Below are 12,426 nucleotides of genomic sequence, written 5' to 3'. Positions count from 1 at the left end.
GCCTCGAAGGGTGATCTGCAAAGGGAAGCGTTGGGCTTCTGCTTGTCTGCTGCTTTGACCAAGCCAGGGAGCTGGAAAGGGGGTTGGGGGTTGAAGGGTTTTTCTGTCTGTGCATGTGCAACCCCATCCCTGTGTGGCCTGGAAAACCAGGACCGCTGCAGGGGCCCAGAGAGCCAGACGGGGGTTGGAGTAACTGCCTTGGCACCGATTCACCCTGTGACTAACCACCTGGGAGAAGGGAGGGCGCAGACACCCTTCCATGTACAGCATGAGAGCTGACGGGGCCTGGCCCAGAGCTGGCCTGAATGGGGGCCTTCAGCAGCACCTGGGGGCTGGTCTACATTCAGACTTTCACTGCAATAACAAAACGTGTGACTGAACCCCCCCCCCAAATGATTGGGGTGCAGGTCGGCACAGAGACATGTACTGCGGGAGCATAGGCGTGCGCATGGGGTGTGCCGGGTGTGCCCAGGCACACCCTAATGCACGGGTGGGCAAATGGCTCCACTCCCCGGCACGGCAAGCCGCGGGGTCTGCGCTCCCGGGCCGGTGCGCCCGGCCGAGCACAGCAAGCCACCGGTCCCTCCTCCGCCTTCCCCCGGAGTCATGGCGCCGCGCGCGCAGCGCTCTGGGGGCCGGGGCTGCGCACTCCCACAGGGCAGCGTTTGGCTCCGCGGGGAGTCAGACATGCTCCCCCCTCCCCTGGAGCCATGCTGCTGCGCGCGCAGCGCTCTGGGGTCCGGGGTTGCTCGCTCCCGCGGGGCAGTGTTTGGCTCCGCGGGGAGGCTAGGAGCCTCATATCATGGTAAGGGGTCCGGGGCCAGGGGGGTTGGATAAGGGGTGGGGGCAGTCAGGGAACAGGGTAGGTTGGATAGGGGGTGGGATCCCAGGGGGTGGTGGTGGTTAGGGGCGGGGGGTCTCTGGAGGGGGCAGTCAGGGAGCAGGAGGGATTGAATAGGGCATGGGAGTCCCGGGGTCTCTCAGGGGGTGGGAGGTGGATAGGGGTCAGGGCAGTCAGGGAACAGGGAGCAAGGAGGGTCCTGGGGGGGGCAGTTAGTGGGGAGGGTCTCTGGAGAGGGTGGTCAGGGGACAAGGAGCTGGGGGGGGGGGTTGGATGAGTCAGGAGTTCTGGGGGGGGCTGTCAGGAGGCAGGGGTGTGGAGAGGGGTTGGGGGAGGCAGGGAGCGGGGGGGTTGTATGGGTCGGGAGTTCTGGGGGTCCTGTCGGGGTGGGGAGCAGTTGAATAGGCGTGGGAGTCCCGGGGGTCTGTCTGGGGGCGGGGGTGTGGATAAGGGTCGGGGCAGTCAGGGGACAGGTAGGGGGTGGAGTCCTGGGGGGCAGTTAGGGGTAGGGGTCCCAGGAGGGGGTAGTCGGGGGGGACAAGGAGCAGGGGGGGTTGGGGGTTCTGAGGGGGGAAGTAGGAGGGAGTGGATGGGGGTGGGACTAGGGCAGGGCAGGGGCGGGGCTCCCTGGGTGCACACCCTAATGAAATGGCCTGCGCACGCCTATGTGCGGGAGGAAAGCAGCCAGCGCCCATTCGGCAGCCGTGGGGTACCGGACGGCTGTACGGCTCTGTGCACTAGATCCTGGGGCTGCAGACGTTCCCACAGTGCCACCAAGAGGCCATGCAGCCACACAGCCAGGGAGCACAGTGGTGAGTAGGTGCCACAGAAAGTACCACCCGAGGGAGCCAGAGTGACAGTACCCTGCAGTCCTCTGGTTGGCCAAGTGCCCTGTTTAACCCCAGGGGTTGGCCGGGCAACCATACAGGGTTGTGGCCTCCTGCGACTTCAGACTTCGCTTGTCGCCTGATCTCTGGTCTCTGATCCCAAACTGCCTCTGACTGGCCTGACTCCTGTCTCCTGCCACTGGCCTGGTTCTACCTCTGACCTCTGGTCTCTGACCCCAACCCTGCCTCTGGCCTGGTTCTACCTCTGACCTCCGGTCTCTGACCCCGGCCTGACCCTGATTCCAGCCTGGTTCTACCTCTGACCTCCGGTCTCTGACCTCAACCCTGCCTCTGGCCTGGTTCTACCTCTGGTCTCCGACTCTGGCCTGACCCTGATTCCAGCCTGGTTCTACCTCTGACCTCTGGTCTCTGACCCCGACCCTGCCTCTGGCCTGGTTCTACCTCTGACCTCCGGTCTCTGACCCCGGCCTGACCCTGATTCCAGCCTGGTTCTACCTCTGACCTCCGGTCTCTGACCCCAACCCTGCCTCTGGCCTGGTTCTACCTCTGACCTCCGGTCTCTGACCCCGGCCTGACCCTGATTCCAGCCTGGTTCTACCTCTGACCTCCGGTCTCTGACCCCGACCCTGCCTCTGGCCTGGTTCTACCTCTGACCTCCGGTCTCTGACCCCGACCCTGCCTCTGGCCTGGTTCTACCTCTGGTCTCCGACTCCGTCCTGACCCTGATTCCAGCCTAGTTCTACCTCTGACCTCTGGTCTCTGACCCCGACCTGACCCCAACCCTGCCTCTGGCCTGGCTCTACCTCTGACCTCCGGTCTCTGACCCCGGCCTGACCTCAACCCTGCCTCTGGCCTGGTTCTACCTCTGGTCTCTGACCTCAACCCTGCCTCTGGCCTGGTTCTACCTCTGGTCTCTGACCCCAACCCTGCCTCTGGCCTGGTTCTACCTCTGACCTCCGGTCTCTGACCCCGACCCTGCCTCTGGCCTGGTTCTACCTCTGGTCTCCGACTCCGTCCTGACTCTGATTCCAGCCTAGTTCTACCTCTGACCTCCGGTCTCTGACCCCAACCCTGCCTGTGGCCTGGCTCTACCTCTGACCTCCGGTCTCTGACCCCGGCCTGACCCTGATTCCAGCCTGGTTCTACCTCTGACCTCCGGTCTCTGACCCCGACCCTGCCTCTGGCCTGGTTCTACCTCTGGTCTCCGGTCTCTGACCCCGACCCTGCCTCTGGCCTGGTTCTACCTCTGGTCTCCGCCTACGTCCTGACCCTGCCTCTGGCCTGGTTCTACCTCTGACCTCCGGTTAGGGTGACCAGATGAGAGGAAGAAAATATAGGGACACATTGGGGGGGGTCCTCCAGCGGAGCGAAATATCAGGACAAATTGCGTCCCGACCAAAGATTGGTTGGGACGCGGGACAAACACCTAAATATCGGGATGGTCCCGATTTTATTGGGCCGTCTGGTCACCCTACCTCCGGTCTCTGACCCCGGCCTGACTGTGACCCCAACTCTTACTTACTAAACCTGGCTCTTGTGATTCCTCCGACTCCTGCTCAGCAAGTATAGTCCCTGACATGCAGATCCTAGCTGAGCTGTGAGGAACACTAGGCCAGACAGTCTAGTCTACGCACCCGTCCCTTACGCAAACCGACGTTAGCCACATCCATTCCCAAACAAGGCCTTGTCCACCAGTGCAAAAGGCTGTGTGGACATTCTTATTTCAGTTTAAATCAAGCTTGGTTTGGTTCATCTTAAATCAGATCAGGAGTCAGTTTAAACCACTCTAATGCTGGCATGAGAGCAAGCCCCAGTGTGGCCATGAGATAGCTGTTAAGTTAAACCATTGCCCCGCTCTCCTGTAGATAAGGCCTCTGTGTTGCGCACACAGGCTATGTCTATATGACGAGCTAGGGCTGTGATTCCCCATCTCGTGTACACAGACTTGTACTAGTGCTCAGACTAGTGCGAGTAGAAATCGCTGGGTAGCCATACTAGCACAGGTCGCAGCACAAGCACACGCCCACTGGGTGTGTACGCCGCACGGCTGAGCCAGGCCTCCACTGCTGCTGGACTTCTGTTTACACTCGCAAGAGCTCGGCCAGGGCTGGGGAATCGCCGTGTGGACGTAGCCATGGAGTGGCACCGAAGTAACGAAAGGTGTGAGGTGAAGCCCATTGAGTTATTGCAGTTCCCGTTGCCGTGTAGACAAGGCCTCCGCTAAGCCAGGACAAGTCTGTGTGCAGACTACGCAGGGCTGCACCTCAGCCTGCACGACACACAGTTTTCACATGGGCCGGGGTGTGATTTCCCACTGATGTAATTCAAGCAGTACAGCCCCCTAGGGCGTATGCAGGTGTAATAGTGTAAAGGTGCGTACCGCGATGTGGCCCATCCCCTCCCCTACGGGAAGAGCGATGGCACCTTTCTGCCGCTAGAACTGCATCCCCACTCTTTCTATCTGCGTTTCTGTACCCACCAATAGAGCGGTGAGTGTGCAAGGACTGTGTGGAGATGCCAGTGGCAGCATCTCCTGCGCCCTGCTGCTGCACTAAGGAACAAGCTGCCTGGGTTTAACTGAAATTGGTTGGAAAGTGGACTTCGTTGAAGTGGTGCAAGCCCCTGTGTAGACACGCCGATTTCAGTTTTAGAGTGGCTTACTTCAGGCTAGTTTAAACTGTAGTTGGTAAGGAATCAACGTATGCTAAGTGGTTACTGGAGTCAGAACCTCTGTACTGGGCTTTGCACTGGTTTAACTAAACTACTGTCAAAACAGCCCTGTAGTTAAACCAGGGCAAGTTTGTGAGCCTACCAGGCCGTAGTTACTGTGGGCCTGATCCTGAGCCCACTGAAGTTAGTGGGAGCTTTTCCATTGACTGCAGTGAGCTTTGGCTCAAGGCCCTAATCGGGGAGCACTCACTACCCAGTAGCTCAGGAATGCGGAGAGGTTTCTGCTGCCCTAGCTGGAGGCTGGGTGGACCCCACAGGGCTCTTCTGCTTCTCGCAGACACTGCTGAGCCGGAAGCATGGAACGGGGGCGCTCCTGGGTGTTTGAAGGTCACTTCCAGCTCACAATGCAAGCGATCTGCTTTGCAGAAAGGGTCTTCAATACACTCCGTGGATTAATATGATTTTAAAACTAATTAAAAGGGTATTACCAGCAAAGGGGATAAGAGTTTGGATAGGCGTGTATTAGAGCTGCTAATGCCAAGCGTGGAGTCCCTTCAGCTGCACTAATCCACTTGCTTTCACAGCAGAAGTGAAGCAGGGTGCAGTTAATCTTGCTGGCCGGGGACTTTTTATCAGAAGGGGATCTGTGTAGTATTTGATCTGTGGGACCGGACTCACATTCATTCTGTAAAGTTTAATAGATTCAGCTGGGTTTTGCTGCTTCTGTCCTCTTTGAGCTTCCCGCTAGGCTGAAGAGAACCTCTTTGAATTGGGGAGAGCTGGGGGGGATCTGCTAATGCAGCTAATGGTTGTAAATCAGAGAGACTTCTCTGCAATGGCGTGGCAGCCAGAGAAAGGAATCGGCGCAAACTCCCTGTGTGCAGAATACCCCAGGGTGGCTCAGACCCTGCGAGCTACATGCGCTGACATATCCTCCTCCGGGAGCCAGCAAATGTCACCAGCTGTTGGGCACTGGTTGAAATAGAGGGCGCAGAGAGGAGAAGAGCCTTTTGTGGTCACTGAGCTGAGCCCAGACATTACGGTGCTGGGCGCTGGTACAAAGCCAGAGGAAGCAAGGTTTGCAGCTCCGGTATCAGATCAAGGATGGCTGAGGTCAAAATGGCCAAGCCCTGACCAGGGTTACTGACCGCATCTGGGCTTCACCCTGACTGACTTTCAAAAAACCTTCAGAATCAACAAAGCCGGTCCCACCCACAGGATGGGGAGCTGTACTCGGGAAAGCAGTGAAAAAGGCTTACGAGTCATGGTGGAACCATCTAAACATGAACGCAGAGTGTGATGCAAAGGCCTAACAAGATTGAATGGTAGGAAGCTGAAGCTAAAGATATTCAAACTAGAAATAAGGTGCAGATTTTTAAGTGAGGATAATTAACGATTGGAACAATTTACCTAGGAGTGGGGGATTCTCCATCGCTTGGGAATCCTAAAATCAAAACGGGAGATCTTCCTACAAGACATGTCATAGCACAACCAGAAGACATGGGCTTGATGCAAAAATTACTGGGTGACGTGCTGTGGCCTGTGCTGTCCAGGAGGCCAGATAAGATGATCACAATGGCCTCGGAATCTCTGAATAATCTAGCCTGGGGATCAAGTCTCTTCTTAACCTTCTCTTTGATGGGCAAAATAGATGGAGCTGCTTCAGTCTCTCACTGTAAGGCAGAATTTTTCTTGTGCCTTTTCTCTGCACGCTCTCCAATTTGTAACCGATGGTTTGAAGTGTGGACACCACGGCTGGACAGTGTCTAATAAGAGTCTCACCAGTGCTGTAGACAGAGGAAATATCACCTCCCTACTGTTACTCAGGATTTCCCCACTTGTACATCCAAGGATCATGTTAGCTCTTAGCCACCGCATTGCACTGGGGGCACGTGTTCAGCTGGTTTCCACCATTCATCCTAAGTCCTTTCCAGTTGCTGCTTTCCAGGGTATAGTCCAGCATCCTATAACTGTGACCGACACTCGGTGTTCCTAGAGGTAAGACCTTGCATTTGGCTGTATTGAACCGCTCACTCAGCGATACAGTGCAGTGACCTCCCCCCACCCCACCAACCTTGTGTCATGTGCAAACTTTATCACCAAAGCTTTAATATTTTTTTCCAAATCGTTGATAGTGTTGGGCTGAGAACTGATCCCTGTGAGACCTCTCCCCTCCTCCCCCCAGCTGATAATTCCCTATTAACAATTACCATGTTGAGGTCTAGGAGTTGGCCAATTTCTAACTGGTGCTACATGGATTCTCTCTGGTGCGAGTTTGTTAATCAGAATGGGCTGCAGTATGAAGTCGGGTCCCTTACAGATGTGCAAGCACTGGATATGATGTCAGCACCATTACCGTTACAGGCCAGACTTGTCATTTTCTCCAAGAAAGTTGATTGTAAATTTGCTCAAAGCATCTGCCAAGACGCCGTCTTTCCCCAGCGGATGAGTCACTGGAGCAATCCCGGAGCAGGAAAACTCCCTGACGCAGCTGGCTAGAAAAATCCCGCCTTGGCAGTACATCACTGGGGCTGTCTGTCAAAGCTTGGATGGGTTTGGATGTAATCAGAGAGAGTCTTGCAGGCCAGACAAATAGCACACGGATGTGGAGCTTCAGCCACTGCAAAGCTTGGAGGTCTAAGTGTGTCACTATCTGGGACTGTTACCGCAGAGAGGCAGGGAAGTCCTCCCTTGCCTTTTGCAATAAAGCCCCCTCAGCCTCCAAAGATGCTTTGGGGTGGTACGTCCCCAACTAGCCCTCCAGAGGCTCGGCTGTAGCTTGGCGAAAGGTGCTGGTCAGTTGCACTGGTAAAGAACCTGTCACCGCTTTGGCATCTCAGAGCTCCAGTGACCCCACCTTGTGTGAGGATGAAAACAAACCAGTCCTTGTTCCACTCCTTGGAACTTTGTCTGTTCAGCGTGCAAACCTTCCAGAGGACCCGGGTCTGGAACCAGAGCTGGGTGCATTGTACTGATGATGGGCATGTAGGGAATCGTGCATGCCCAACAAGATTAAGGTGTTACTAAAACCCTTGTTTACTGTATTACAACACTAAACACATTGGTGCAGCTTTGGGTTACGTTTTCGCTGGCAATTACCATTGTAACAACCATCCTTTAAAACCTTGTATTAAATACACACAAGAAAAACACAGTCAAAGTATTTGAAACATGAAGTTACGTAAGAACTTCATTGCCACGATGCCCATGATTCCCTTTCCCTCTGGTTGTCTGGAGTATTTATAGGAAAACTCTCCTGCAGGCCAGTCTCTTTAAATAGCCCTAAAGCTGGAGCTCACTGCCCTTTGGGGGAGAAAGGAAAAGTTCCAGGAGATGTTCATTTTTGCCACTGTGGATGTTGTTTGCGTTAAGGAATAAAGACATAGCACGGAATAACGAAAGCGTTGTCTGTCTGCTGGCCTTTCTCGCCTGCTGGTCCGCTGGGGAATTCCAGCACACGGTGTCCGTCTTAGCTCCTCCGAGCCTTGGTAGATGTCTGCCTATGGCAGGCTGTCAGAGCGACTGCGTTAGCTGCCTCTCCAGTCTCAGGGTCACCGCAGTGTTGCAGGATTTAGGCGAGCCTGGCAGAGGTTCTCTTCTCTGGTTCTCTATCTGGTCCCCTCCGGTCAGGTCAGGGCAGCGAAGGCGTTCGGATGGGATGGTGGCTCCCAAGGTCATGGCGTGTCGATGTGTGTGTCTGGGGAGCTGGAGCTCTGCAGGGGCCCACGTTGCTGCATTCGTTGGCCTTTGTTGCTCTGGGTTATCTCAGCGAATCCTCCCTTCAGGGCATTTCTGATTCCTTTTCCTGGACTCCGCTCAGGTGACTCTGATGGCAAAGTCCCTGACCCGTTATGTGAGCAGTTTGCTGGTTCAGGGGGCGGGGGAGGCAGCGGCCGCAGGTGAGCCAGTCTCGGGCGTCAGATGAAGAGGATCTGGCTCTGTCAGGAGGAAGTATCCATCTCGGTGTGTGCGTGGGGGCTGGGGTTCCCAGACAGTACAGTCTCGAGCTTTTCCTGGTGGGCTGCAAGATGATCCACGCTCTGTGGGGACCGTCCCTTGCAGATGGCTGGAGAGCACTGGGTCAAGCCATTGTCCTGACTGAGAAATGACTCCCAGGACTGCATTGATGTCGTTTCGTGTCCCATGCGCTGCCCTGTCTCCTGGGCCCTCCCTTCCAGCTGAGTCTGTGCTCAGGAGAGGCTAGGAGCCAGACAGTCGTGTCTAGGCTTTGATCAGGAAACGCCACCAAATTGATAATCAGTGGGAGGGGGATGCCTGAGGGGTGGGGGCTCAGAAGAGCTGAAAGAAGCCTCTGTCGTGTGCCTTTGCTAAGTGCTGGCTGGTAGGGGGCGGGGGCGGCTCTGATAGCCAGGGGAGGAGAGGGATTGGTTAGGCAGAAGCTAGGAGTCGGGGAGATTTCCTAGTAGGCTAGAACAGTCTTCCAAGAGAAGTGGTGGAAACTCCATCGCTTGGCTGGAGAAGCCCTTCTCTGTGTTCTGCAGGGAATGAGCTCCGGTCCCCGAGGAGGCGACTGCATGGGCCCTAGCGTCTGTCTCCACCCTTCATGATTCGCTGGAGGTGGAGAACCCCTGGTGTTACACCTGCGTTTAGTGTATCGACTGAGCAGCTCTGTGCTTGCCGCCTGTCCCTCCATGTCTCTCCCGATCTCGTTGCAGGGTTCAAAGCGAGTCCTGCGATCCAATGAATACGTCCTTCCACCCGGGGGCCTGATGGAGACTGACCTGGAACTGACTTTTTCTTTACAGGTAACATGCACCTTGCTAGCCTGGATGCAGAGCACCCAGCCCCCGCAGGATCTGATGCTCCGTGTACCGCCCCGGGTCGCTTCCCGACAGCAGGGAATTCAGGGAGAACCGAGCAGGAGCCCAGTGCTGATGTCTCTGGGTGCTTTGGTCCCTGCGAGGTGCACGTGTGATGCAGGGAATGCGCAGTCTGGGTCCTGACTGTCAGCTCTGGGCTGATCGCATCTCCATGCCGCATGCCAGCTGCTCTGGGCACCTCACTGTGCCTCGCCCGTGCAGTGTGGGCAGAGGAGATATGGAGGGTAGGGTCTGCTCCAGGCACCAGCTGAGCAAGCAGGTGCTTGGGGCGGCCAAGGGGAAGGGGCGGCACGTCGGGCTTTTCGGCGGCAATGCGGCGGAGGGTCCCTGTCCCTCTCGGAGGGAAGGACCTGCCGCCGAAGAAGAAAGCGGCGCGGTGGAGCCGATAGTGATTGCGGCTTTTTCCCCGCGTCCCCCCACCCACCCACCCCCGGCCCTTGGGGCGGCAAAAACCCTGGAGCCGGCTCTGGCCCTGGGCCTGGGGGAGGGAGCTGCTCAGGGTGGGCCATGGCTGGGGGGCTGGAAGGAGGTTGGGATGCAGGCTCAGGAGCGGATAGGGCTGTGGTTGCATGAACACTAGGCCTGGCCTGTGTAGCTCTCCGGCCCTGCCATGGCTGGGTGTTTTCCCTCCCCCTGTAGTACCCGCATTTCCTGAAGAGAGATGGCAACAAGCTGCAGATTATGCTGCAGCGAAGGAAGAGGTACAAGAACCGCACAATCCTGGGCTACAAGACTCTGGCGGTGGGAGTCATTAACATGGCGGAGGTAAGTGACGCCGGTAGGGGACCAGCTGCAATGCCTAGGTGGCCTGGGAGCTGGGCAGCAGGAGCTGCTGCTGGGAGCGGCTGGCCCAGGGGCTGCCCTGGCCTGGGAGCTCTGCCCAGCCACCAGCACTGAGTGGCGGGGCAGCGCGTGCGAGGCATCCGTGGGGGGGCACAGGCATTGCTGGCTGCGTGCTGGCCGGCCGTCACTGCTCTGTGTTTGTCTGCTCGCCCAGGTGATGCAGCACCCCACGGACGGAGGGCAGCTTCTGGGCCTCCACAGCAACATGAAGGATGTGAGCATCCGAGTGGCTGAAATCAGCATCTACTCCCTGTCCAGCCAGCCCATTGACCACGAAGATGGCAGCGTCCCCTCCGGCCCCAAAATCAAAGCCTCGGGTATGTATCTCTCAGCGCAGACAAGACGCGAGCTCTCCTCTGCCCACTCTCAGCGTAGGTTTCCCCAGGCTCCCCCGAGGCGCCCTGGGGCAGGGATGTGGGGGATACCCCATATCCCTGGGCTCCTGGGCATGCTGGGTGTTTCCCGGTGGCGGGTGGGGGGATCTGGCTCGGACGTGGCACCTGCATTTTCTGGTTTCAGATCGCTCTCCAGACATGGATAACTACTCGGAGGAGGACGACGACAGCTTCTCTTCAGAGCAGGAGGCCAGCGATGATGCTGTACAAGGCCAGGTAAGGGCGGCTTAGCCCTGCTGCTGTGGGGTCTCAGGTCAGAGTGGGTCCTGCCGCCTGTCCTCAGGGAGAGGGGATGCCTGCAAAGCCCTGGGGCAGGAGGAATGGTGCCCCCTTGGCCCAGACCCTCTCCTGCCCTGGGAATGAATGCCCGGGCCTCGGGGGAGCGGAGAACAGGGGCCTCGGGGCGCTGGCCAGCCGCAGCGTGCAATAGGTGACGTCTCGGGGTGAAGGCTGCTGGACCACTCTGGAGCACAGGGCTGCTCTGAGCAGATGTCCTCCTTCGTTGAGCCGTAGATCCCACAGCCAGAAGGGACCGTTGTGATTATCGAGGCTCATCTCCTGCGTGACAGGCCAGAGAACTGCCCTGAACAAACTCCAACTTGAACTAAAGCGTCACTGTTAGAAAAACGTCCCAGCTGCCAGTGCTGGAGAATTCTCTCTGATCCCGGGTCAGTGGTTCCAGTGGCTCATTACTCACTGGTAAACATCTGCACCGTATTTCCAGTCGGAACTTATCTAGCTTCAGTTTCCAGGCCTTGGACAGTGTTAGACCTTCCTGGGCTAGACTGAAGAGCCCGTTATTAAGTACTGGGCTCCCATGTAGGTACTTTCAGACTGGGATCGAGTCAGCCCTTAGCCTTCTCCTTGATAAGCTAAACAGCTTGAGCTCTTTGCTCTATCACTCTAAGTCCTGGATCATTCTTGTGGCTCTTCTCTGACCCCTCTCCAATTTATCAACATCCTTCCTGAACTGTGGGCACCGGAACTGGACACAGCATCCCAGCAGCAGTCGCACCAGTGCCAAACACAGAGATAAAGGCCTGGCCTACACTACAGAGTTAGGTTGACATACGGCAGCTCTGTAAGCGTCTACCCTACAATGGAGCTCCCACCGATGTAACGCTCCCACTGCACCGACTCAGCAAGGCCACCCGCGAGAGGCGTAGCGCCTACGTCGAGGTGGTTAGTTCGACGCAGTGTCCGTGTAGGCGCCGCGTTGCTTACAGCGACTCCTGCTGCCTTTCAGAACCCGTCCCACGATGCCCCACACGGGCAGGTCAGTCGGTGCACGTGCTCCTGGTGAGGACGTGCACCGCCGTCACGGGCATAGTGTGGACGTGTGAAACCGATTCGGGGACTGGGTGGCTGTACGTCGACATAACCTAGGTTGACGTAATTCTGTACTGGAGACTTGCCCACGTAACCTCTCTGCTCCTGCTCCCAGAGTCGCTGGCTGTGACGCCGGGCTGGCATTAGCCCTTTCAGCTGCAGAGTCACACTGGGAGCTTATGTTCAGCTGAGTATTCGCAACACCCCCCAAGTGTGTGGCTGAGGAGTGTCCTGGGGAGCTGCTGTTCATGACACCCAGGCTTCCTCCCAGGAAAGGAGCACGGTTCAGCTGTGGGCCCCACCTTGAGCTTCTCCTCACGAGGCCTTGGCCATCTGCTCCAGTACCCCGCTCCGGGGAGCCCACATCTCCCTTCTCATGGGTGTGGCAGGCTCTGCAGTGACAATGGGTCACGTGAACTCCAGCGGGCCGCACACCAGCTGGCTCCTGGAAGCCTCGGTCTGTTCTTCCCCCATGCCCTGGGTTGGGTCACGGGCAGCTCAGCCTGTAAGCGGTGTGGGGCAGGACACGTGTGGGTCTCAGGTGCTGCACGAGCAGGGTAAAAGGGAGTCCCAGGGGAGCGACCAGGGCGCGCTGTACGGAGCAGTCTGGCTCTGGCCGTGCTCAGTCTGCCGGGGGTGTGGGTAGCAGCTGACGGGGC

The 12,426-nt window shown here is 57.3% G+C and overlaps 1 protein-coding gene across 1 annotated transcript in view; it reads left to right on the top strand.

Moving 5' to 3' along the window:
• Nucleotides 1–12,426, top strand: part of LOC135876029 (phosphofurin acidic cluster sorting protein 1-like) — a 111,902-nt gene that overhangs the window by 79,936 nt on the left and 19,540 nt on the right. The window contains exons 3-6 of the mRNA XM_065401153.1: nucleotides 9,036–9,125; nucleotides 9,840–9,965; nucleotides 10,198–10,360; nucleotides 10,563–10,654. Coding sequence (XP_065257225.1) covers nucleotides 9,036–9,125; nucleotides 9,840–9,965; nucleotides 10,198–10,360; nucleotides 10,563–10,654 — 471 coding nt within the window. The remainder of the gene's footprint in view (nucleotides 1–9,035; nucleotides 9,126–9,839; nucleotides 9,966–10,197; nucleotides 10,361–10,562; nucleotides 10,655–12,426) is intronic.

This window comes from Emys orbicularis, chromosome 3 (assembly GCF_028017835.1).
Source record: "Emys orbicularis isolate rEmyOrb1 chromosome 3, rEmyOrb1.hap1, whole genome shotgun sequence".
Taxonomy (NCBI): Eukaryota; Metazoa; Chordata; order Testudines; family Emydidae; genus Emys; species Emys orbicularis.
Note: the sequence above shows the minus strand (reverse complement) of the source record. Positions and strands in the feature narration are given on the sequence as shown.